General features: G+C 41.6%; 1 protein-coding gene across 6 annotated transcripts in view; it reads right to left on the bottom strand.

The window, feature by feature from the left end:
* Nucleotides 1–26,636, bottom strand: part of LIN52 (lin-52 DREAM MuvB core complex component) — a 129,894-nt gene extending 103,258 nt beyond the window's left edge. The window contains exons 1-6 of one of the 6 annotated variants that reach the window (XM_021675025.2): nt 26,494–26,636; nt 18,054–18,128; nt 14,893–14,930; nt 12,330–12,396; nt 8,355–8,438; nt 2,351–2,416 (exon numbers count right to left, since the gene is read on the bottom strand). In XM_021675025.2, coding sequence (XP_021530700.1) covers nt 2,415–2,416; nt 8,355–8,438; nt 12,330–12,396; nt 14,893–14,930; nt 18,054–18,128; nt 26,494–26,620 — 393 coding nt within the window. In that variant the 5' untranslated portion in view covers nt 26,621–26,636 and the 3' untranslated portion in view covers nt 2,351–2,414. The other 5 variants (XM_064375036.1, XM_012438238.2, XM_012438240.3 and 2 more) reach the window with 5 other exon arrangements.
* Between the last annotated feature and the right edge of the window lie 336 nt (nt 26,637–26,972).

Here is a 26,972-nt window from a genome sequence, read left to right as displayed (position 1 = left end):
TTTATAATAGCATCAAAAAGAATAAAGTACTTAGGAATAAATTTAATAAATGAAGTATAATATTTATACTTTGAATACTGCAAAATATTGTTGATGTTCGAAGGTCACACATCCCAATTTCCAAACTTACTACAAAGCTACAGTAAGCAAGAAAGTAAATTACTAGCAAAAGGATAGAGATATAAATCAGTGGAATATAATTGAGAGTCTAGAAATAAACCTTCACATTTACAGCCAAATAATTGTTTTTGTTTTGAGGCAGGGTCTCGCTCTGTAGCCCAGGCTGGAGTGCAGTGGTGTGATCATGGTTCACTGAAGCCTCGACCTCCCAGGCTCAGCCTCCCGAGTAGGTGAGACTATGGGTGCGCAACACCACATCTGGCTAATTTTTATTTTTTTTTGGTAGAGATGGAGTCTCACTTTGTTGCCCAGGCTGGTCTCAAACTCCTGGGCTCCAGCAATTCTCCCACCTTGGCCTCCCAAAGTGCTGGGATTACAGGTGTGAGCTACCATGCCCAGCTGCCAACTGATTTTTGACAAGGATATCAAGACAATTCAATAGAAAAAGGATAGTCTTTTCAACAAATGATGCTAAGAAAACTGGTTATCCACATGCAAAAGAATGAATTTATCCAGTTTCATGCTACTAAGACATACCTGAAAAAAAAATAAAGAAAGAAAAAAGAATGAATTTAGATCCCTATCTCACACCATGTATAAAAATTAACTTAAAATGAATCAAAGATCTAAATCTAAGAGATAAAACTATAAAACTCTTAAAAGAAAACACAAGTATAAATTTTTGAGACCCTGGATTAGGCAATGGTTTCTCAGGCAGGACACTAAAACACAAGCAACAACAAAATAGATAAATGGGATTTCATCAAAATTTAAAGCTTTGTGATTCAAAGGACACCATTAAGAAAGTAAAAAGGGAACCCAAAGAATGGGAGAAAACTTTTGCAAATCATATATCTGGTAAGTGACCTGTTTCTAGAATATATAATGAACTCTTACAATTCAATAATAAAAACACAAACAATCCAATTTACAAATAAGCAAAGGATCTGAATTGATAGTTCTCCAAAGAAGATACACAACTGGTCAATAAGCACATGAAAAGATGCTCAATACCATTATTACTAGACAAAGGCAAATTCAAACCACAACGAAACACTACATCACACCCTCTATGATGGACATGATAATAATTTTAAAAAAATAAATAAATAACAAATATTGGCAAGGGTGTGAGAAAACTGGAATCCTTACACACTGCTTGTGGGAATGTAAAATGGTTCAGCCTGTTTGGAAAATAGTCTGACAGTTCCTCAAAAGATCAGACATAGAGTTACCACATGACCCAGAAATTCCACCTCTAGTTATAAACCTAAGAAAATGAAAACATGTTTACACAGAAATTTCTGTTTCAGTTGAACCTGGAGGTTCACGGCAGCATTATTTATAGTAGCCAAGTAGTGAAAACAACTCAAATGCCCCCATCACCAGGTAGATAAATACAATATGGAGTATCTATAAAATGGAATATTATTCAGCCATAAAAAGAAATAAAGCACTGATACATGTTATAACATAATTGAACACTGAAAACATTATCTTAAAAGAAAGAATCCAGTCACAAGAAACCATGTATTATATGATTTCATTTATATAAAATGTCCAGACTAGGCAAATTCATAGAAACATGAAGTCAGTAAATAACAGCCTAGGTCTGGGGAGTCTGGGAAGTAATGGGGAGCGACTGTTAACAGGTACAAGGTTTTGCAGGTGATGAAAAATGTTTTAAAATTGGTCGTGGTGGTGACTGCAAACACAAACACCATCGAATTGCATACTATAAATGGGTGAATTATAGACTATGTGAATTACATCTCGATAAAGCCGTTACAAAAAAAAAAGAGAGAAAAAACCCAAATGCATCAGAGCTCCAAGCAAATGACATGATGCCCTGTTTTCCCAATTTTCACATTTTATTTAAAAATATTTCAAAGTTTGTAAGCAGGTCATTTGCATGACTACTAACTAGTTTGTGGCCTTCAGAGATGGGGAGAAAATCTATGAGCTATGGTTAAAAAGGCAAAAATATAATTCTTATCTTAAAAAGTTACAATCAGGCCGGGCGCGGTGGCTCACGCCTGTAATCTCAGCACTTTGGGAGGCCGAGGAGGGCGGATCATGAGGTCAAGAGATTGAGGCCATCCTGACCAACATGGTAAAACCCCATCTCTACTAAAAAAAATACAAAAATTAGCTGGGCGTGGTGGCACATGCCTGTAGTCCCAGCTACTTGGGAGGCTGAGGCAGGAGAATTGCTTGAATCCGGGAGGTGGAGGTTGCCATGAGCGGAGATCACGCCACTGCACTCCAGCCTGGCACCTGGCGACAGAGAGAGACTCTGTCTCAAAAAAAAAAAAGTTACAATCAATCCAAGGACTGAGACATGTACCAAAAATCTCTAAAAAGAACAATAAAAGCACCCCACAAATCAAACAAACAAACTGCTCTAAGGGCAATTTGAGAGGCCGGAGAGAGCACTCACTTTCTAAATCAAGGATGAAAAGAAAAAGCTGATAGAAGGACACCTTACTGAGAAAAAGAAATAGCGTGAGTAGAACTAAGAAGATGGGGAAGTATTTCAGAAAGAGTGAGACTGCTGACAACTAGTATTCAATAGGATTCATGACAATGGTTCTTAGGAATAAAGAAAGCAATGCAGTATTGAAACTTACAGGTCTAAATCAGGATCATACCCAGCTAATAATAGTGATGGAGTAGGATTCAAGCAGAAGATAAACCAAGCCATCATCAACAAATTTCACACTGTATTTACTCTGTGTTGTTAACCACCCACTGTCATAAGAAAAGACACTCCAGACATTATAAGATCTTCAAATATTACTTCTCATCACTAAAATACCAACTACCCAGAAAACAAACAATTTCCAGAAGCTTTAGATAGAGATAGTGCATGTGTTTTGGAAAGGGTAAGAAGGCTAGAGTAATCTGGCAAGGGCCGGAGTGCAAAGGATTTTGAATGTCATACTATGGAGCCTAAATTTTATCCTATAGGTAATGAAGTGGTACCAATGATTTATGAGCAAAAGACAAAGAGAAGCAAATGTACTTCAAAAAATAAGGCTGTGGCCGGGCACAGTGACTCACACCCGTAATCCCAGCACTTTGGGAGTCCAGGCAGGTGAATCACTTGAGGACAGGAGTTTGAGACCACCCTGGCCAATATAGCGAAACCCTGCCTCTACTAAAAATATTTTTAAAAGGGGCCGAGGTCAGGAGATCAAGACCATCCTGGCTAACATGGTGAAACCTCCTCTCTACTAAAAATACAAAAAATTAGCCGGGCGTGGTGGCACGCGCCTGCAGTCCCAGCTACTCGAGGGGCTGAGGCAGGAGAATCACTTGAACCCGGGAGGCAGAGGTTATAGTGAGCAGAGGTTGTAGTGAGCGGAGGTTGCACCACTGCACTCCAGCCTGGGAGACAAAGCAAGGCACTGCCTCAATTTAAAAAAAAAAAAATCTGGCCAGAGTAGGAGTGGTGGTTCATGCCTGTAATTCTAGCACTTTTGGAGGCCAAGGAGGGAAGACTGCTTGAGCCCAGGAGTTCAAGACCAATCTGGGAGACATAGACCTCATCTCTACAAATTATAAAAGAAAAAAAAAAAAAACAGCTGGATATGGTGGCATCGCACCTGTAGTCCCAGCTACTTGGGAGGCTGAGGTGGGAGGATCCCTTGAGTCCAGGAGTTTGAGCTGCAGTGAGCCATGATAATGTCATGGCACTCCAACCTGGATAAGAGTGAGAAATCATCTCAAAAAAACAAACAGAAAAATAATGTGGCAGCAATAACAAGACAGACTGGAATAGAGTAGTTGAGAGGCAGAGGGACCAGCTAGAAGGTGACTGCAACATAGTTCCTGTAAAAGTGGGAGGACTCTGAGCTCAGATGGAAATCATAGAAATGGAATTCTTTATATGCTAAGGCAAAATTTTACTTTTTAAAATATATTTCTATATATTTCAAGGTAATTTCATATAAATTAACTGCCCCAATCAAGCCAAGGGGCCTCAATCATCTGAGAGGCTATAGAAGCCTATAAGAAGAGTTACTGCATTCCAAACTTTCCACACCAAAAGAGTTATCTGAGGCATAATCATGTACCAATTCAAAGGGTAGCGTTCATCTTCCTAAAGACACAACCTAGTTACTATCAGCCCTTGAAGGTTCTTATAATTTCTATATTAACATTTAACAATGTTCTTGGGAAGTGACAAACAATCATGTTTTGAGGACAAATATTTTTTGCATTTTTTCTCTTTCCATCATCTTTATCAGTGCAGATATTTGCATAAAAACAGGATCACTGGTCCTTGGGGATTCATCAGTTCCTACTGCTTATTTTTCATCCATGTCATCCTCTCAATTAACGCAGGAAAGAGGAGTTAGATATTGAAACACCAGATTAGGGTGTCAAGTAAAAGCCAACCCCTAGAGTAGATGAATAATCTGTAAGGACAAAAAAAATCTTGTTTTTATGCAAATACACTACACACAATAAAACAAAGAGAGACTGTATCTAAGAAGTTCAATACACATCAATGTTATTGTTTCTAATTCTAAATTTTAAAACTATTTCATGTCAGCTAAATTCACGATGGTCAAGGAGAATGGCAATCAGTTGCAAAGCACTGCTACAGAAATTGAAATAACAACAAATTTTGAACTAGAAGATAATTTTGAAAAATCTCAGCTATGCTCATGGGACTCATTTGGCAGAAACAAGCATTTCTCCTGTATGGTTCTGGTTTAGTGCTGAAGGTGGCTGAATTAAATGACTTCAAATCCCCACCCCCAAAGCCTTAAGGTTTTAGAAATACAAACAGCAGTGATAATGGCTTTAACTGTGTAGATTTTTAAAAAATAACAAATGCCACACCAAGTTTTTGATTCTGTTGAAAGCCATTAAAATAAACTTTACTGATGCTTAGGGAACAAACTCATTATTCTGAAAAATAATAAAGAAAGAAAAAGAATCATTTAGCCCGTCATGCCAGTAGGAGCAGTTTTCAAGGTAACCAAATAGTTGATAAGATAAAGTCCTTTTTAGAAAAATTCTAGCCAAAAAGAGAAATGACAGAATATTACTGCCTTGCAACCTATAACGAAATAGTAAATCTAAACTGTGATCAAAGCCTGCTACTCTAGGTATAAGACTGATGAAGAGTATTACAATGAATAAATCTGATTGTCATAGTTCTACCTGCATTTTATTTCCCTCTCTCATTTGTTAAAACTAGTCATTTGCTCTGTAGATTTTTCAAATTCTGGGTTTTGTTTATTACACCCCTGTGGTAGAGCTTAACATATTCACCTATCCCTTTTTATTTCCTAATAGTTAGATCTAGAAACTATCAACTATTAATCTTAACATCACAAAAAGAAAGACCAGCACACATAACATACCCAATACCACCTGTGAAATATTCTTGCCAAAATTAAAAAAAAAAAAAAAAAAAAAGTCTCTGTGTAAGTTTCTAGATCTAACTATCAGGAAATAAAAAGGGATAGGTAAACATGTTAAGCTCTACCACAAAGCTGTAATCAACACAACCCAGAATTTTGAAAAATCTACAGAACAAATGAGTAGGTTTAACAAATGACAACGGGAAATAAAATGCAGGTGGAACTATGACAGACTAAAAAAGATTTCAGAGACATACTAAATACAGTAAGTATATGAACCTTATTTAGACCCAAACTCAAACAAATGAACTGTATAAAGACATTTATGAGTCAACTAGAGAAATCTAAACCCTAATTGGCTATTTTATGATATTAAACAAGTTTGTTAAAAAATTTTTACGCACAATAATGAAACTATGGTTATATTTTTTTAAAATAACAGTAGCTGGGTACAGTGGTATGTGCCTGTAGTCCCAGCTACTCAGGAAGCTGAGGTGCTATGATCGCTTGAGCCCAGGAACTCAAGTCCAGCCTAGGCAACATAGAAAAACCCAGTCTCTTAACAACAACAACAAAAAACTTACATTTTGTGCCAGTGTTCCTGAAGGAAAAAAAAAAAAAAAACCAGGCCAGGCACAGGGCTCATGCTTGTAATCCCAGCACTTTGAGAGGCCAAAGTGGACATATTATTTGAGGTAAGGAGTTTGAGACCAGCCTGGCCACCATGGTGAAACCCCACCTCTACTAAAAATACAAAAATCAGCCAGACATGGTGGTGCACGCCGACAGTCCCAGCTACTTGAGAGGCTGAAGGAGGAAAATCGCTTGAATCCAGGAGATGGAGGTTGCCGTGTGCCGAGATCGTGCCACTGAACTCTAGCCTGGGCCACAGAGTGAGACTCCATCTCAAAACAAAACAAAAAACAAAAAAAAGAAAGGGTCTTTGTCTTCTGAAAATGCATACAAAGTTACTCGATGATGGGGTAATATAATGCCTGGAATTTGCTTTAAAGTAGCTATAGGAGTAAAACAAGGTTGGCTATATGTTGATTATTGATGCTGGGTCATGGGTCATTATTCTGTTCACTCTACTTTGGTATAAATAATAAAAAGCAGGAAAAAATACTTCATTACCTTTTTCAGTAGGAAAGCAGAAAAAAAGAAACTTTAATTAGAGGGACCATAATTTCAGCTACAACTATAGATAATACTGCTGACAAATCTATTTGGTAATATAGCATCTTCTTGATATAACAAGCATAAGATTTACTTCATTGAAAAACACTGACACAAAGAGATAAAGCCTTGATCTTACAGCATTTATTACCCAAAGCTAGAAACAAAACCAAGGAACAAAATCAACTATGAAAGTCTCACATTCATGAATTTACTAATCACAGATTTGCCTTTTCATTATAAATCAAGAAGGTCCATGACATAAATGGTAACTAGTAATTCTGCCAAGGTATAAACCTTAATCATAAGAAATAAATTACCGGTATATAGAGAAGAGTTAGGTATTAATGAGTGAACTTAGCAGACCAGCTAACAACCATATCTCGAAGCAGTTTGCTGTTCTCTATTTCTTGATTCCGTAATTAATTCAAAAATGCTTTCTTGGTAAAAGAAAGCCAACTGCTGAGGCAGTAACAGAAATAAAGGATAAAGAGGTCTAAGAAAACAGCCAGGCGCGGGCGCAGTGGCTCACGCCTGTAATCACAGCACTTTGGGAGGCCAAGGTGGGTGGATCACGAGGTCAGGAGATTGAGACCATCCTGGCTAACACCGTAAACCCCCATCTCCACGAAAAATACCAAAAATTAGCTGGGAGTGGTGACACATGCCAAGTCCCAGCTACTCAGGAGGTCAAGGCAGGAGAATCGCTTAAACTCAGGAGGCAGAGGTTTCAGGTGAGTCAAGGTCACGCCACCGCACTCCAGCCTGGGCGACAGAACAAGACTCTGTCTCAAAAAAAAAAAAAAAAAAGATGTCTAAGGTAGTGACAACTGTTAGTTGAAAATTAGAAATTTTACACTAATTTTTTTTTTTTTTTTGAGACAAGTCTCACTCTATTGCCCAGGCTGGGGTGCAGTAGCACAATCTTGACTCACTGCAACCTCCACCTCCCGGGTTTAAGCGATTCTCCAGCCTCAGCCTCCTGAGTAGCTGGGATTACAGGCATGTGACATCACACCCAGCTAATTTTAGTATTTTTAGTAGATACAGAGTTTCACTATGTTGGCCAGGCTGGTCTTGAACTCCTGACCTCAAGTGATCCACCTGCCAGAGCCTCCCAAAGTGCTGGAATTTACAGGCATGAGCCACTGCAGCCAGCCTTAAATTTGTAAAGTAAAATGTTGGTTGGGCACAGTGGTTCACGCCTATAATTCCAGCACTTAGGAAGGCTGAAATGGGAGGATCACTTAAACCCAGGAGTTCAAGACCAGCCTGGGCAATATAGTAGACTCTGTCTCTACAGAAAAATTTTAAAATTACACAGACACGGTGGTACACTTTTGTAGTCCCAGCTACTTCAGAGGCTAAGACAGGAGGATCACTTTAGCCCAGGAGTCAGAGACCAGCCTAGGCAACATAAGACTCTGTCTATTTGAAAAAGAGATAATAACCTGAAAGGATTTCAATGTACTTTTACTGTATAAAGAAAAATCATTTGTTACCTAGTAAATCCAGTAATTATTCCACTACACTCCACCATAAAAAGTCAATGAATTACATCGACTTCTTACCTTCAGAATGCTTCTCTTTTCCCTAATTTACTTTCTGAATTATAACTGGAACTCACTGTGGAATACACAGCACATAACCCTGAACAAATGTGATCGGGGTACTCACACTCATCCAGCCCCAGCTGATAGGCTAGGTTCTGTAGGCCTCGTACCTTCTCCATCAAATTAGCCGTGGTGAGACTCCCCAGTTCTGAAACAGAATCATTTATTTCAACATCATTTCTTTCTACTCTTCTCTAGTAGAAACTCATTTGGGTTGGGAATTCCTGTTACAGAAGTTTTCAAGCTTAATTCCCATTGAATAAGTAGAAAGTGGATCTGTAACTCCTCCCCCAATCTACACACACACACACACACACACACACACACACACACACACCCCAGGGAATTTTTCTACTACTGCAAAATTCCTCAGAGAGGCTTACTCACTTAATAAGAAAAGAATTAGCATAAAAACAAAATTAGCTGAGCACAGTACGACATGCCTGCAGTCCTAGCTACTTGGGAGGCTAAGGCAAGACAATCACTTGAGCCCAGGAGCTCAAGACCAGCCTGGGCAATATACCTCACCTGTACAAAAATAATACAAAAATTCAGCCAGGCATGGTGGCTCACGCCTGTAATCCCAACACTTTGGGAGGCCAAGGCAGGTGGATCACCTGAGGTTAGGAGTTTGAGACCAGCCTGGCCAACCTGGTGAAACCCTGTCTCTACTAAAACTACAAAAATTAGCTGGGCATGGTGGCAGGTACATGTAGTCCCAGGTACTCAGGAAGCTGAAGCAGGAGAATAACCTGAACCCTGGAGACAGAGATTGCAGTGAGCCGAGATTGCACCACTGCACTCCAGCCTGGGAGACAAAGTGAGACTCCGTCTTAGAAAAAAAAAAAAGGCCAGGTGCTGTGGCTCAGGCCTGTAATCCCAGCACTTTGGGAGGCCGAGGCAGGCAGATCACAAAATCAATTCAAGACCAGACTATTTTGTATTTTAGTAGAGACCTGGCGAAACCCCATCTCTACTAAAATACAAAAATTAGATGAGTGTAGTGGCGGGCACCTGAAACCCCAGCCGCTCAGAGGCTGAGGCAGGGGAATCACTTAGACGCAGGAAGTGGAGATTGCAGTGAGCTGAGATTGCGCTGCTGCATTCATTACAGACTGGGTGACAGAGCAAGACTTCCTCTCAAAAAAAAAGCTGGGTGTGGTGGTGTATGCCTGTAGTCCCAGTTACACAGGAGGCTGGGTGGGAGGATCACTTGAGCCCAGGAGGTCAAGGCTGCAGTGAGCCATATGGCACCACTCCACTACAGTCTGGGTGACAGAGCAAGACCCCTTCTCAAATAAAAAAAGAAAAAAATTAAATAACAAATTAAGTGTTTCATACTCAGGAAACATTATTTGTAACATTCATTTGGAATACACCCTTAAAATGTAAAACCCTGTCTTTTGATATAGCATTAAAAAAGCCTTGAAGACAGATTTTATCTGGCAAAATGGACATTGTCTCCATTGTCAATTTTAAGTCCACATTATTTTGACTTACAATAAAGTAGCAACGAAACACTTACTATTCCCCATTTCCCTAAGTTTAGAAAACAAAGACTAAATAAAAATCTAAACTTTCCCTTCAAACCAAATTCCTATTAAAATCTTTCAGTTTACAGCTGCGCGCGGTGGCTCAGGCCAGTAATCCCAGCACTCTGGTAGGCCAAGGGAACACCTGAGGTCGGGAGTTCAAGACCAGCCAGACCAACATGGAGAAACCCCCATCTCTACTAAAAATACAAAATTAGCCAGGTGTGGTGGTCCATGCCTGTAATCCCAGCTACTTGGGAGGCTGAGCAGGAGAATCACTTGAACCCAGGAGGCAGAGGTTGCAGTGAGCCAAGATCATGCCACCGCACTCCAGCATGGGCAAAAAGAGTGAAACTCTGTCTCAAAAAAAAAAAAAATCTTTTCGTTTACTACGTAAAAAGACAGCATACTGTTAGAGATTAGGAGCAAGATAGAGTTGGTTAGGTCAGATCTCTTTCACCATGTCAGTTACAATTCTGCAATGGCAGTTTCGCTATTGGGTGTTTCTGCGCTTAAGATATTTTGCGGGCCTGGAATTTGATGGATCAGCTGGTACCACCCAGATCAATAAACTGGTTCATCTGATCTTGTGGCCCCCACCCAGGAACTGATTCAGCGCAAGAGGACAGCTTTGACTCCCTATGATTTCATCTCTGGGCCAACCAATCAGCACTCCCAACTCACTGTCCCCACAACCCACCAAATTATCCTTAAAAATCCTGATCCCCAAATTCTCGGGAAGACTGAGTAATAAAAAAACTCCAGTCGCCTACAAAAAAAAAAAAAGATAATACTTAAAATTTTTCTTTCCTGAATTTTTATTTAAATAGCACCCAATTCCTTTTAAGACACAGGTCAGTTTGTACAGAACATAATGCTATGATGCCTCACTAAATATTTAAAGTTGCCTTAAGAAATACTGATGAGATATTATATAAATGTCAGTTTGAAACATTAGAAAAATGAACCTGAGATGCCCTTGAGACTTAATTTTTCCATGGCTGGAGGACGGAATCTGCATTTAAGCATTTCATGAAGAACAATGAATTACTTCTAAAATCAAATAAAGGTGTTTTTTTAATCCCATTTATCATGCCACAGTCATTATCTATACCTAGCATAAGTAGACTTTCTTGATATGTTCAGCTGTTTAAATATCTCAAGAATCCCAGGTTTTTACCTTAATTTCAGTCTATTACTTCACAATCATCATGAATCTTATCACCAGAAGGATGATAAAATAAATAAAGTAGGGCAAAATCATGGAAAATTAATGTTTTTTAATTTAAATTTCCACTTTGTGGTTGAGTTTCAAATCATTTATCAAGCAACAATATTCACTACTTATAGTATTCTTTATCAAAGAAATTGATGGGATAAAAAAAATTAAAAATAGGTCTTAACCCACTAAGAGGTTGTCATTTAATCGTACTGACAGCAATATATAGCAGTAAATTTTAAATAAGCCTCTTGTATTATAATGGAAAGAGACTACACTTAAAAGATCAGAGTTTAGGCTGGGCGTGGTGGCTCATGCCTGTAATCCCAGCGCTTTGGGAGACCGAGGCAGGTAGATCACCGGAGATGAGGAGTTCGAGACCAGCCTGGCCAACATGGCGAAACCCCGTTTCTACTAAAAATACGAAAATTAGCTGGGCATGCTGGTGGGCACCTATTAGTCCCAGCTACTCAGGAGGCTGAAGCAAGAGAATCTATTGAACCTGGGAGGCAGAGGATGCAGTGAGCTGAGATCAGGCCACTGCACTCCAGCCTGGGTAACAGGAGAGAGAGACTCCATCTCAAAAAAAAAAATCAGAGTTTAAATATTAACTTTTTATTTTTATTTTTTTGAGACAGAGTCTTGCTCTGTCACCCAGACTGGAGTTCAGTGGAATGATCTCAGCTCACTGCAACCTCCACCTCCCGGGTTCAAGTGAATTCTCCTGCCTCAGCCTCCAGAGTAGGTGGGATTACAGGAGCCTGCCACCATGCCTGGTTTTTTGTATTTTTAGTAAAGACGGGGTTTCGTTATGTTGGTCAGGCTGGTCTCAAACTCCTGAACTCGGGAGATCTGTCCCCCTAGGCCTCCCAAAGTGCTGGGATTATAGGCATGAGCCACTACCCTCAGCCAAATTTTAACTCATTCTATTTTGGTTAACTTATGAACTTTGAGTATCATCATACCCGACTCACAGGACCCTTATGATAATTAAATGAAAAAATTTGTTAGAGCTATTTGTTAACTATGTTATACAAATTTAAGTTCACATTAGAAGAATTTAGCAGCCCCAGCGGAACTCACTATGACTGAGTCTTGAATTATCAGGATTTCTACACATGGAAACAGTAGAGAAAGGCATTGCAGACATGAAAAACTGCAAATAAGAAGGGTTAAATGATAAATCTGAAGCCGAAAATACTTGTAAGGAAATAGAAAAAAAAAATGGAGAAGCAGTTTATGGAAAAACATAAATAACCAGTTAAAGTGATCCACCAGCATCACTTACCTTTCAACATGTCGATGTCATCACGTTCTATCTCAGCCATCCATTTGGGTGGAGAACTAGTAATAGGCTGTCAAAATATATATATATATCCATTATGTATAAGATACATAAAAAGTGTGAAGAGACCCTACTATTCTTTTTTTTTTTTTTTTAAGACGGAGTCTCACTCTGTTGCCCAAGTTGGAGTGCAATGGCACAATCTTGGCTCACTGCAACCTCTGCCTCCCAGGTTTAAGCAGTTCTCCTGCCTCAGCCTCCCAAGTAGCTGGGACTATAGGCACATCCACCATGCCCAGCTAATTTTTTTGTATCTTTGGTAGAAACAGGTTTCACCGTGTTAGCCAGGATGGTCTCGATCTCCTGACCTCATGATCCACCCTCCTCAACCTCCCAAAGTGCTGGGATTACAGGTGTGAACCACCGCACCTGCCCAAGACCTTATTATTCTTATAAGAATGTAGCCTGGGCCAGATGTGGTGGCTGCCAAGGTGGGCAGATTACTTGAGGTCAGGAGTCAGGAGTTCGAAACCAGCCTAGCCAACATGGGGAAACCCTGTCTCTACTAAAAATGCAAAAAAAAAAATAGCTAAGTGCGGTGGTGCACACCTGTAATGAATCCTAGCTATTTGGGAGGCTGAGGCACGAGAATTGCCTGAACCTCTTGAACATGGGAGGTAGAAGTTGCAGTGAACCAAGATTGTACCACTGTACTCCAGTCTGGGTGAGAGTATTACTCTGTCTCAAAAAAAAAAAAAAAAAAAAAAAAAAGAAGAAATGTAGCTTGTCACATAGTCTTCAAGTTGTTTGAAAATACTGGCAGATTACGATTTCAAAAATCTGGATTTCTCCAGGTTTAGATATGGCCTACAAATAGTTCCTGTAAAAAATATGGCTCATCTTTAAAGTCAGTCTCAGAGAAATTATTGTGGAAGAATAAGTATGACCACTATTACTGATTTATGCCTAACAAGTTAGCATAGCAATGAAAGAAATTACTTGAAATTCAGTTCTGGTGAAAGCCTCCAATTCAAATGTTTGAAACACTAATCAGTAAGTAACATTCTATGGCATAGGAGAAGATTCAAAGATGAATTAAGAATGAGAAAATCCTCATTTCAGTGAGAGAAGTCTGGAATGGTCATCACTAGGAATTTCACAATTTTATTTTAGAGGTTTTAGAAAACTTCAGAATTTTACAATTTTTCATTTATGAAAGTGAACTTAGAACTATGAAAGAAAGTCCATTCTTAGAATAACTTTGGGTCAGCAGTTTAATGCTAGTTGCACACCAGAATCACCTATGTAACTTAAATATAAATGCCAGGCTAGGCATGGTGGCTCACACCCGCAATCCCAGCACTTTGGGAGGCCGTGACCGGGGAATCACCTGATGTCAGGAGTTCGAGACCAGCGTGGCCAGCATGGTGAAACCCCATCTCTACTAAAGATACAAAAAATTAGCCAGGCGTGGTGGCATGCGCCTGTAATCCCAGTTACTTGGCAGGCTGAGCTGAGGCAGGAGAATTATTTGAACCAGGGAGGCAGAGGTTGCAGTGAGCCAAGATTATGCCATTGCACTCCATTTATATATATTATATATATATATTTATATATATGGTTTTTTTTTTTTTTCTGAGGCAGAGTGTTGCCCCGTCACCCAGGCTGGAGTGCATTTATATATATATTATATAAATGCCTTGGCCACACCCCAGACATAATGATTTAGAATATCAGGGGTAGGGAAGGGTCCAGTGGAAAAAGGAGAGCAAGGGACTCCTCACATGTGTTTTTCTTTTTATTTAATTAATTTATTTTTTCTCCTGGTGCTCATTTATTACAGTGCATTTTTCAAGAGCTCCATAGCTGCATGTCAATGATTCTGTCATACACAAAACGAAGGGTTGAGAAACATTTCAGTTTTGTGTCCTTCTCTTTTTTTTTAATTAAAATGTACTAATTATGTGACAAGCAAAGCACTTTACATGCATCATGTCATTTACCTCCAATCAACTCTATAAAGTAGTTATTATTCTTCCCATTTTTCACATTTAAAAAAAGCCAGTTATGTTGGCTCACCCCTGTAATCCTAACACTATGAGAGGCTGAAGCAGGAGGATGGCTTAAACCCAGAAGTTCAAGACAAGCCTGGTAAACACAGTGAGACCTCATCTCCACAAAAAATTTTAAAAGGCTGGGTATGGTGGTTCATACCTGTAATCCAGCACTTTGGGAGGCCAAGGTGGGCAGATCACTTGAGGTCAGGTGTTCGAGACCAGCCTGGCAAACATGGGGTGAACTCTGTCTCTACTAAAAATGCAAAAATTAGCTGGGCATGGTGGTGGGTGCCTGTAATCCCAGCTACTTAGGAGGCTGAGGCAGGATAATTGCTTGAACCTGGTTAAGTGGAGGTTGCAGTGAGCTGAGATCACATCACTGCACTCCAAGCTAGGCGATGAGTAAGACTCTGTCATAAATAGAAAAATAAAATAAAGAAGAGAGAGCTACGCTTTTACCCAGGAGCAAAACTTTGGATAGACCTCAGTAGATAAGGGATATTACTTACACTTTTGAAGGAAGCTGCAAATTCAGCAACACCTGGTACTAAAAAGAAAAACAACATATTATTTATTCAGTAAGTATGACTGCTCAGGCATAGAGGATTCAAATAATAAGAAAACAGCTTTGTCTGTTTTCTTACAGTTTAGAAGAGAGAGAATAAACCAATAACTATAATACTATTTCAGCACTCAAGGTAAGATGCCAGGGCTATGGGAAGACAAAAAGTGGAAAGCTAAGTCAGACCCAAGGGCATAAAAAGCTTTTCAGAGAAAATAATGCCTCAACTGAACTTTGAACAACCAGAAGTTAGCTGGTTGGGAGGGTGCTAAGATACAGTATCTCTTACCAGAAAGTATAAACTGCCTTTTTAGAGGTGCTGTTCTGTCAATCCAATTTTATTTATTTAAATTTCTCACCCAAAGAGTCACATTAAAGCTGGGCGCGGTGGCTCACGCCTATAATCCCAGCACTTTGGGAGGCCGAGGTGGGTGGATCACGAGGTCAAGAGATCGAGACCATCCTGGTCAACAAGGTGAAACTCCGTCTCTACTAAAAAAATACAAAAATTAGCTGGGCATGGTGGCGCATGCCTGTAGTCCCAGCTACTCGGGAGGCTGAGGCAGGAGAATTGCTTGAACCCAGGAGGTGGAGGTTGCGGTGAGCCGAGATCACACCATTGCACTCCAGCCTGGGTAACAAGAGCAAAACTCGGTCTCAAAAAAAAAAAAAGAGTCACATTAAAAGGCAGAAAAATAAACATCAGGGCTGGGCATTTTGGGAAGCCAAGGCAGGAGGATCATCTGAAGATCAGCATGGGCAAGAAGGCAAGACCCCAGTCTCTACAAAAAAATAAAAAAACTAGGCCAGGTGCGGTGGCTCATGTCTGTAATCCCAGCACTTTCGGAGGCTGAAGCAGGTGAATCACTTGAGCTCAGGAGTTGGAGACCAGCCTGGGCAATACAGTGAAACACTCTCTCTACAAAAAATACAAAACTTAGCTAGGCATAGTGATGTGCACCTGTAGTCCTAGCTACTCGGGAGGCTTGAGTCCAAGAAGTTGAGGCTGCAGTGAGCCATGATCACACCTCACCTCTGCACTCCAACCTGGGCAACAGAGCAAGACCCTGTCTCAAAAAAAAAAAAAAAAAAAAAAAAATTAGTTGGGCATGGTAATGTACACCTATAGTCCTAGCTACTCAGGAGGCTAAGGCAGGAGGATGGCTTGAACTCAGGAGTTGGAGGCTGTAGTAAGCTATCATCATGTCATTGCATTTTAGCTTGGGTGATAGAATGAGACTCTGTTTCTAAAAATATAAATAATTAAAATAAAAATTTTAAAAATAAAATACTGTGGGCCAGGTGCAGTGGCTCATGCCTATAATCCCAGCAATTTGGGAGGCCGAGTTCAGCGGATTGCCTGAGCTCAGTTTGAGACCAGCATGGGCAACACAGTGAAACCTCATCTCTACTAAAATACAAAAAATTAGCCAGGCATGGCGGTGTTCGCCTGTAGTCCCAGCTATTCGGGAGGCTAAGGCAAGAAAATTGCTTGAACCCGAGAGGCAGAGGCTGCAGTGAGCTGAGATTGAGCTACTGCACTCCAGTCTGGGTGACAGTGCAAGACCGCATCTCAAAAAAAAAAGATAATGTTCAATCTCACCAAAAAGGAAATGCAAAATAAAAGTAATAGATTAGTAACATCTAATACTGGCTAGTATATGAGGGAAAAGGCCTTCATACAGGTATCCTCTTCCATTTATACAAAGATATGTGTACAGGGGTATTCACTGATAAACTGTAAAACCAAAAACTAAAGAATAGCCCGGGCACAGTGGCTCACACCTGTAATCCCAGCACTCTGGGAGGCCAAGGTAGAAAGACAACCTGAGCCCAGGAGTCTGAGACTAGTCTGGGCAACATAGTGAGACCCTGTCTCTACAAAAGAAAAAATTTTAAATAGCTGGTCATGGTGGTGCATGCCTGTAGTCCTAGCTACTCAGGAGGCTGAAGTGAGAGGATCACTTGAGCCCAGGAAGTTGAGGCTGTAGTCAGCTGTGATCACACCACTACATAAAGCCTGGGTGACACAGTGAAATCCTGGCTCAAAAAAAAAAAAAAAACTAGACATAACTTAAGTTTCCAAATAATGTATGAATACATAAACTATAGTATATCTATACAATGAAATACATTTAAAAGAATGAAGTAGGCCGAGCAGGTGGCTCACGCCTGTAATCCCAACACTTTGGGAGCCTGAGGCAGGCGGATCATGAGGTTAAGAGATCAAGACTAGCCTGGCCCACATGGTGAAACCCCATCTCTACTAAAAATACCAAAAATTAGCTGGATGTGGTGGCATGTGCCTGTAGTCCCACATACTTAGGAGGCTGAGGCAGGAGATCTGCTTGAATCCATGAGGCAGAGGCTGCAGTGAGCTGAGTGCACCACTGCACTCTAGCCCTGGGCAACAGAGCAAGACTATGGCTCAAAACAAAATAATTATTATTGTTTAAAGGCTTCTTATTCTCTGAGTCACACTGTGTTCCAAAAATATTAAACTACCAAACAGCTATTCTTAACACTGGACTTCAGTCTCTTCTCTTTTAAATAAAATAAACCTTTAATCATTTAAGTTAAATGATAATGCTTCAGGCTGATCCAATGGTAGTGAGTTATCAGAACTTTGTTTTTTTTTTTTTTTTTGAGACAGAGTCTCACTCTGTCACCCAGCCTGAAGTACAGTGGCACGGTCTCTGCTCATGGCAGCCTCCGCCTCCTGGGTTCAAAAGATTCTCATACCTCAGCCTCCCAAATAGTTGGGATTATAGGCATGTGCCACCACACCCAGCTAATATTTGTAATTTTTTTTAGTAGAGATAGGGTTTTGCCATGTTGGTCATGCTGGTCTCAAACTCCTGATCTCAGGTGATCCTCCCAACTCAGCCTCCCAAAGTGCTGGGATTACAGACATGAGCCACCAGGCTCAGCCAGTTATCAGAACTTAACATTAATGTCACTAAGGTTGGTATACAACCCCCCACTGCTAAATTTGACCAGACTCAAAATAAATAAAAATTTACAGAATAAATGATAACTCTTTAAAAATCTCCCAAGGAGCGTTGTTTCTCCTGCATTGACTCTGATTTAAAGAAAGCAAAAACTTACATTGTTCTGGCCAAAGATCTGGTGAGGCACGGTCAAGTTTTTCAAAACTTAGCAAAGATGCTTCCAAATCTGTCCCTAGAACAAAACATCCAGATGAACCAAGAAGATAGAAAACACATTAATTTATATGACACTTCAATCTCAAAGAACATAAACTGGAACACTCACCTGGAAGTCTAGAGATATGAGTTCTATAACTATGGATGCCACTGGTCCGTGATAGAATACAAATAAATCACTCTCCCTTACCAAACTTCACTCTTTCAAACTATAAATGGTAATGATATTTTATCAGGGTGTTAAGAAAAATGAGTATCAATGAACCCACCTGCATCTTCACTCATACTCCTGTGCTTTCCTCCAGTTACAAAGAATTAAGTGTTCCTGCTTCCATAAAACAGACTCTTCTGTTAGCACTCTAGATGCCATCTCTTCTTGCTTTGTCAAGGACATCATTTGAATATCATCTTTCTCATGCACCATCAGTTTCTACCTTCTCTAGGCTTATGCTCAGTAGCAAGCCTGTTACACAATTTCTGTGCTTAAAAAAAAAACAGGGCCTGGTGCGGTGGCTCATGCCTGTAATCCCAGCACTTTGGGAGGCCAAGGTGGCCAGATCACAAAGTCAGGAGTTTGAGACCAGCTTAGCCAATATAGTGAAACTCCGTCTCTACTAAAAATACAAAAATTAGCTGGGTGTGGTGGCACACGTCTGTGATCTCAGCTACTCGGAAGGCTGAGGCAGAAGAATCACTTAAACCCTGGAGATGGAAGTTGCAGTGAGCTGAGATCATGCCACTGCACTCCAGCCTGGGCAACAGAGTGAGATTCCATCTCAAAAAAACAAAAACCTCAGGGCAGGTGGGGTGGCTCATCCTATAATCTCAGCACTTTGGGAGGCTGAGGCGTGAGCTCAGGAGTTCAAGACCAGCCTGGAAAATTAGCTGGGTGTGGTGGCAGGAGCCTTTAATCCATCCCAGCTACTCAGGAGGCTGAAGCAGGAGAATCACTTGAACCCCAGGGGACAGAGGTTGCAGTGAACCAAGATTGCGCCACTGCACTCCAGCCTGGGTGACAGAGCAAGATTCCATCTGGGAAGAAAAAAAAAAAAGACCAGCCTGGGCAACACAGTGAAACCCTGCTGGGCTTGGTGGCATGCTCCTGTAGTCCCAGCTACTCAGGAGGCTGAGGTGGGAGAATCACTTGAGCCTGGCAGGCCGAAGCTAAAGTGAGTCGTGTTTGTCCCACTGTACTCCAGCCTGGATGACAAAGTGAAACACTGCTTTAAAAAAAAAAGTCAGGCATGGTGGCTCACGCCTGTAATCCCAGCACTTTGGGAGGCCAAGGAGGGCGAATCACAAGGTAAGGAGATCGAGACCATCCTGGCCAACATGGTGAAATCCTGTCTCTACTAAAATTACAAAAATTAGCTGGGCATGGTGGTACGTGCCTATAATCCCAGCTACTGGGGAGGCTGAGGCAGGAGAACAGCTTGAACCAGGGAGTCAGAGGTTGCAGTGAGACGAGATCACGCCACTGCACTCCAGCCTGGCGAAAGAGCAAGACTTGGTCTCAAAAAAAATAAAGAAAGGAAAAGAAAACCAAAATCCCTGTCTCTTGATCCATGACCTCTTCCAAACCCTCTTCCCTGCAAAAGTTCTTGCAATGTCTTTTCTGCTGTCTCTACTTCCTCACATCACTCTCTCTCCTTAATGTACAACAATCAGGCTTCTTTCCCTACATACATATAAACTGCTATTGTCAAGGCATCTACGACCTGTGTTGCCAAAACAATTGTCACTTCTCTGTTCTGTCTTTTTTTTTTTTTAAGATGGAGTTTTGCTCTTCTCTCCCAGGCTAGAGTGCAATGGTGCGATCTCGGCTCACTGCAACCTCCACCTCCCAGGATCAAGCGATTCTCTCCTGCCTCAGCCTCTTGAGTAGCTGAGATTACAGGTGTGTGCCACCATGCCAGGCTAATTTTTGTATTTTTAGTAGAGCCAGGATTTTGCCATGTTGGCCAGGCTGTCTCGAACTCCTGACCTCAGGTGATCCACCCACCTAGGCCTCCCAAAGTGCTGGCATTACAACCATGAGCCACCATACCTGGCCTGTTTTGTCTTATGTGACCTCTTCGAAGCAAACACGTACCATTTTCCTTGAAACACTACTCCCAGCTTCTATAAAATTACTATGCTGGTTTCTCTCCTACTTCATTGACTTTCCTTTTTCCTTTTCTTTTTCCTCTAAGGCCCCATCCTACCCTCTAACTCACTTAGTCCCATAAATTGATATGAATGGAAGACCGGGAAATACCGGGTAGAAGAGGGCGGTTCCCCAGCAAGGGCCCCACCCTCAAGCCTGGAAACCTGCGGCCCGAAATGGGAATAGGCATTCCTGTTTTCATGCCCAAAAGTTGCCTTTTGGCCTACCATGCCCCACTATTCTATACCCATATAAACCCCAAACCTCAGGCTCTACAAGGAGGTGAACAGAAGGGCAGAAAAACTGCAGAACAGCACATCAGAAAGAAGAGGAACATCTGAATGCCCAGAGGAGTTTGACTGGGGACGGTAAGAGAGGACTGGAGGCTGAATGGCCAAATTCCAAGGGAAGATCATCTTCCCACTCCATCCCCTTTCCAGCTCCTCATCCATCCCGCTAAAAGCCACCTCCACCACTCAATAAAACCCCCGTATTCACCATCCTTCAAGTCTGTGTGCGACCTGATTCTTCCTGGACACAGACAAGGACCTGGGTACCAAGAGGGCACTGAGCCGCTTAACACTTAAGCATCTGCAGACAGCAAAGCTAAGAGTGCACTGGCCAGGCGTGGTGGCTCATGCCTATAATCCCAGCACTTTGGGAGGCCAAGGCAGGTGGATCACTTGAGGTCAGGAGTTCAAGACCAGCCTGGCCAACATGATGAAACCCTGTCTCTACCAAAACTACAAAAATTAGTCAGGCGTGGTGGCACATGCCTGTAGTCCTAGCTACTGGGGCAGCTGAGGTAGGAGAATCACTTGAACTTGGGAGGCAGAGGTTACAGTAAGCCAAGACCACACCACTGCACTCCAGCCTGGGCAACAGAGTGAGACCCCATCTCAAAAAAAAAAAAAAAATGCCTAGTTGGGCTTTGGAAGCCACAGGCACCCACTCCTAGATGCCACTGTGGGGCTGGAGCCTAAAAGCATTTGCCCTGACTCCTACACCTGCCCATCTGCATGTTCCCACTCCCACAAGAGGTTTGAGTGCACACAGACAAGCCACACCCCTGTCACATGTCCTAGGGTCAGGGAACTCTCCTATTTCAACATGAGGATTTTACCTTCATCTGCATGCCAATGGTTCCATATTTACATTTCTAGTCCCAATCTTTCTACAAAGGTTTATGTCCAAATGGTTACTTGAATCCCTCTCTATTTACAAATATAAAAAACTGGCCAGGCGTGGTGGCTCACGCCTGTAATCCCAGCACTTTGGGAGGCTGAGGCAGGTGGATCATGAGGTCAGAAGTTTGAGACCAGCTTGGGCAACATGGTGAAACCCCATCTCTACTAAAAAATACAAAAAATTAGCCAGGCATGGTGGCAGGCACCTGTAATCCCAGCTACCAGGGAGGCTGAGGCAGGAGAATCACCTGAACCCAGGAGCACAAGTTGCAGTGAGCCAAGATTGCACCACTGCACTCCACCTTGGGCAACAGAGCGAGACTCCGTCTCCGAAAAAAAAAAAAAAAAAACCACTTAAAGCCAGACACAGTGGTAATCTGAGCGCTTTGGGAGGCCAAGGTGGGTGGATTGCTTGAGCTCACGAGTTTGAGACCAGCCTGGCCAACATGGTGAAAACCTATCTCTACAAAAAATTTAAAAATTAGCCAGGTATGGTGGTATCAGCCTGTAGTCTCAGCTACTTGGGAGGCTGAGGTAGGAGGATGGCTTAAGTCCAGATGCCAAGGCTGCAGTCAGCTAAGGTCATGTAGCTGCACTCCAGCCTGGGTGATAGAGCCATACTTTGTCTCAAAAACAAAACAAAACAAAACGAAAAACAGCCCAGTGCAGTGGTTCACACCTGTAATCCTAGCATTTTGGGAGGCCGAGTGGGGTAGACCACCTGAAGTCAGGAGTTCGAGACCAGCCTGGACAACATGGTGAAAACCCATCTCTGCTAAAAATATAAAAATTAGCCAAGTATGGTGGAGGACATCTGTAATCCCAGCTACCTGGGAGGCTGAGGCAGAAGAATCACTTGAACCTGAGAGGCAGATGTTGCAATGAGCCAAGATTGTGCCACCATACATCAGTCTGGACAACAGAGCGAGACTCTGTCTGAAAAAAAAAAATACTACAAACAAAAAAAACCCACTTAAACCTAATTATCTTCAAAACCATATTCCCCCAATCCAATCTTCTCCCATCTCAAGAAATAGCACCACTATAAACCCCAATTCTCAAATCAAAAACCCAGATATCATCCTTTATACTTTCTTTGCCTTCAGCCTTCCATAACCAATCCACCAATAAATCCAGTTGTTTCTACCTTCAAAATACGCCCTGAAATCAAATAATCCAAGGAATCATCACTTCTTTCCTGGACTACTTCAACAGCCTCTTGACAGATCTCTCTGCTCCCATCCTTACCCTTTCCCCTTCACGCCCCCAAATCTATTCTCCATAAAGTGGCCAGAATTGATTTTTTTAAATGTCAATCAGTTCATGTCACTTTAGCTTAAAGTTCCTCCAGCTAAATCTGTCAGTGTATATCTACCATGCTCCATAAAATCTTACATGATTCAGCCTCTGCCTAATTATTTGACATCATTTCCCTTCCACTCTTCCCTTGCACACAATAGTACTCAATATTAACATTTGTTGAGTTTTTACTGTATGCTCAGTATGCTAACCAGTTGCATAACTAGTTCATTTAATGCTATAAACAGAGGTTCCTAACATTTTCTGGGTAAGCCACATCTTTGGAAGTCTGGAAAAAAAAACTATAAACTCACTCCCCAGAAAATATACATATGTACAAAATTTTTCAACATGTTCTTTTCTCTAAACCGAATTTGTTTTGCCAAATATCCCAAAGGAATTTCCAATGGCATTTTAATTATAAAGAACTCAACTAATATATTGCCTTAACTAAAGCATCTAAAAATTAGCTTCTCTTTGTTATCAATTTCTGAGGAATGTTACTGATGGAAAGCTCAACCATAACAAAAATAGTTATTGGGCCAGGTGCAACGGCTCATGTCTGTAATCCCAGTGCTTTGGGAAGCTGAGGCAGGAAGATTGCTTGAGCCCAGGAGTTTGAGACCAGCCTGGGCAACAGAGTGAGACTCCATCTCTACAAAAAATAATAAGGTGGGGCACGGTAGCTCATGCCTGTAATCCCAGCACTTTGGGAGGCCGAGGTGAGTGGATCACCTGAGGTCAGGAGTTTAAGACCAGCCTGAGCAACATAGTAAAACCATCTTTACTACAAATACAAAAATTAGCCAGGTGTGGTGGCATGTGCCTATAATCCCAGCTATTGGAGAGGCTGAGGCATGAGAATCACTTGAACCCGGGAGGCGGAGGTTGCCAAGATGGTGCCATGGCACTCCAGCCTGGGTGACAGTATGAGACTCCATCTCAAAACAAAATAAATAATAATAACAATAAGTTAGCTGGGCATGGTGGTGTGAGTGTGTAGTATCAGCTACTTGCGAGGCTGAGATGGGATGATCACTTGAGCCTTTGAGTGTGCTGGGAGCTATCATACCACTGCATTTCAGCATCGGCAACAGAGTGAGAGAGACCCTGTCTCTAAAAGAAAATTAAAAAAAAAAATTATTGAGGGTAGGATCTAATAACCTACACGGGTGACCTTATGATACCACATTCTGGGATAGAACTCTGCTGTGAGTCTTACTCTGACAAATTAAGTAATTAGATGGCTGTATTTGAATTTCAGTTTTCTCCTTTTCAAAGAAGTTCCAGCAAATTTAGCATGAAAAAGACAAAAGAGTAAATGAAAAACATTTTTAAATCAATATTGTTTGAATTAAATTTTAAAGACAGTGACAGGTGGAACACTAAAAATAGAAGTGAGAGAGCTAGGCCATGGAATATTTTAGAATGAGATACTTATTTAGAAGATGAATTTAAGTTCAAAGTGCTCGACTTGATTTTGTCAGATTAAAAAGAAAAGATTAGGTGGAGAAGAGCGAAACTCTGTAAGAGATAAGAATGAAAACTTAAAAAATAAAAAGAGTGCAAATGAAGTGACCATAGAGATGGCTAGAAGACCAAAGGAAAAAAATATAATGTTTTTAATACTCTTCTTGGCCAAAGAAAGGAAACTAAATTGAGAAGACAGGGAAAAAAATCCAACTCAAGGAACACATCTTTAAAATCCCCCAAATCTGTAAAAACAATTTAAAAATAAACTAAAAAATTTAATAACAATTACCTCTACTTCTATCACTTGGCTTTGTTATTTTAAATTGTGGTGAAATATACATAACTTTGACCATTTGAACAACTTTTAAGTATACAGTTCAGTGGTATTAAGTACATAAATTGTGCAATCATCAGTACATTCATTTCCAGAATGTTTTTCACCTACCTAAACTGAAATTTGGTACCCATTAACAGTAACTCCCTATTCCCATTCCTCGCTTTTTAAATGCCCTTCTTTCTGTCAAGAGAAGGACATTTTAGCAAGAGAGCACCCAGGCAGGAGACTCTCTTTTGACTCCAAACATCCATAATTTCTTTTTTTTCCTTTTTGAGACAGGGGTCTCACTTTGTCACCCAGACTGGAGTGCAGTGGCATGAATATGGTTCACTGCAGCCTCCACCCCAGGGCTCAAGAGGTTCTCCTGCCTCAGCCCTCCAAGTAGCTGGGATTACAGGTGTGTGGTACCACGCCCAACTAACTTTTGTATTTTTTTGTAGAGACTGGGTTTCATCATGTTGTCTAGGTTGGTCTTGAACTCCTGAGTTCAGGCAATCTGCCCACCTCAGCCTCCCAAAATCCTGGGATTACAGGCGTGAGCCACCACACCCAGCCATAATTTCTAATACAGTATGTACCTGTGCTCAAAAACTTTTAAGACTCGGCTGAACTTAAAACTTAAGATCAAGTAAGATATTATTTCTGCATATATCTAATCAATCTTTCAATAAATGCTAATTAAAGACCTACTGTTCGCCAGGCACTGTGCTAAACCCTGGGATCCAACTATATAAACAAGACAAACTTGAAATTTATAATCTAGCGTGAAAGGGGCGAAGTTAACAGAATTCCTATGCTGACAAGGAAGATACTGAGATAACGAATAATGGTGGGGAAGAGCGACCCCGATACTGTGTTCTAAGAGGCTCTTTGGGAGGTGACATCTAAAAAGAGATCTGAAACTGAAAAAAAAAAAAAAATGTTTATATGTTTGAGTCATCTTTTGGTCTCTCAAAGCACCTAGCATTATGCGTTTCATGTAGCAGGTACTTAATACAGCTCACCTGGGCTTCAATTTCCTCATTCCTGTAGGGAACTTTCAAGATTCCTTCCAAAAACAAAATGTGTATGTCTAAGGGAGGGAAACCTATATATCAATGAAATCGATATATATAGTTGGGATGGGAACGGCAGAAACAAAAATGAGTTTAAAAATGACTGCAAGACCCTAACTCTCTAAAGCAGAACCGAGCGCAAAAGCATAGGAATATATCAAGACAACCTAATTGTTACTTGAAATGACTTGCATTTTACAATACATAAACAGAAATCGTTCATTCATTCAGCTTGAAGAAACAACACAAAAAGCAGATGCAAAAGAGGTTGCGACCTGTCCAAGACAACACTTAAAAGCTCAATACTCATTCTCCTCTCGACTCTCACGGTGAGGGGCCGAGAACGTCCCCCGCTTATCTTGCTGCCACGGCAGTGGTCCCAAACTGGAGACAGGAGAGAGATCATGTTTCTCTTGCGGTTCAGTATCGAGATGAGGTCAGCCAGCAGCCACTGCTAGAGTTTGTGAGAATCGTTCCATCCGTGCGCTCGATCAGAAGAAAACTAATCCTTCAGTGTGATACTCCAAGAAGGAGACTACTGTAAGGCACGTCCTTTCCTCCAGTAACACATCTCCTCTGAGGCCCTCAGCCTCACCCAAATAGAGATAAGGAAGGATCAGGGCAACCCCCTGTCCTTTTACCCAAAGTGAGTCCCTCCCTAGTGCCCTCCACACGCCTGGTACAGAGCGGGGAAACTGGGCACCTCCGGAGCTGCTGTGAAGGACCAGTGAGCTGAAGACGGCGATGGATCTCAAGAAAAAAAGTAAAAGGGAAAGGAGAAGAGCCAAGAAAGAAATGTATGTTCGAGGGGCAGAGACAGAGCAGACGTTGCCGGTAGAGCAAAGAAGGAGGCTGCAGGCAAAGATCTACAAGCCGGCTCTTACCGTCTGTGGGAGACGCCATCTTCCAACCCATGTCACGTGACGTGGCCAACCGTCGGCGGGAAAACGAGGATCCATAAGCCACTCCCCCAAAGAGAAACCCTATTCCCAACTCGCAGCCTAGTCTCATTCCCTCGCTTCATAGGGCAATCTTTGCCTAGCCCCGCCCCTAATGTAGCCACGCCTCTCGCGCAGTTGTTGAGGTGGAGCGACTGCAAAATTCTTGGAGGGTCTTATTTACTTTTCTCGGTGAGAGGGCGGGGCCTCGGTTGCGCCCTTGGCCAATCGGAGTTCCGGGTTAGGGGGCGTCTTCCCCGTGTGCACAGTATGGAGTGTCCAAGTCAGGGGCGTCTTCTCTACCTCCGCCAACAGCATTGGCTGAGGTGGGAGAGGGCGAGAGCTTTTTCGCTCCTGACCAATCACTTATTCACAGGACTGGGGTGTGAGAGGCGGAATCAGGTGTTAGTTCGCGTGACTGGCTG

This window comes from Aotus nancymaae, unplaced genomic scaffold, assembly GCF_030222135.1.
Source record: "Aotus nancymaae isolate 86718 unplaced genomic scaffold, 86718_ANA_hifiasm-v0.15.2.pri h1tg000011l, whole genome shotgun sequence".
In the NCBI taxonomy this organism is placed as follows: domain Eukaryota; kingdom Metazoa; phylum Chordata; class Mammalia; order Primates; family Aotidae; genus Aotus; species Aotus nancymaae.
Note: the sequence above shows the minus strand (reverse complement) of the source record. Positions and strands in the feature narration are given on the sequence as shown.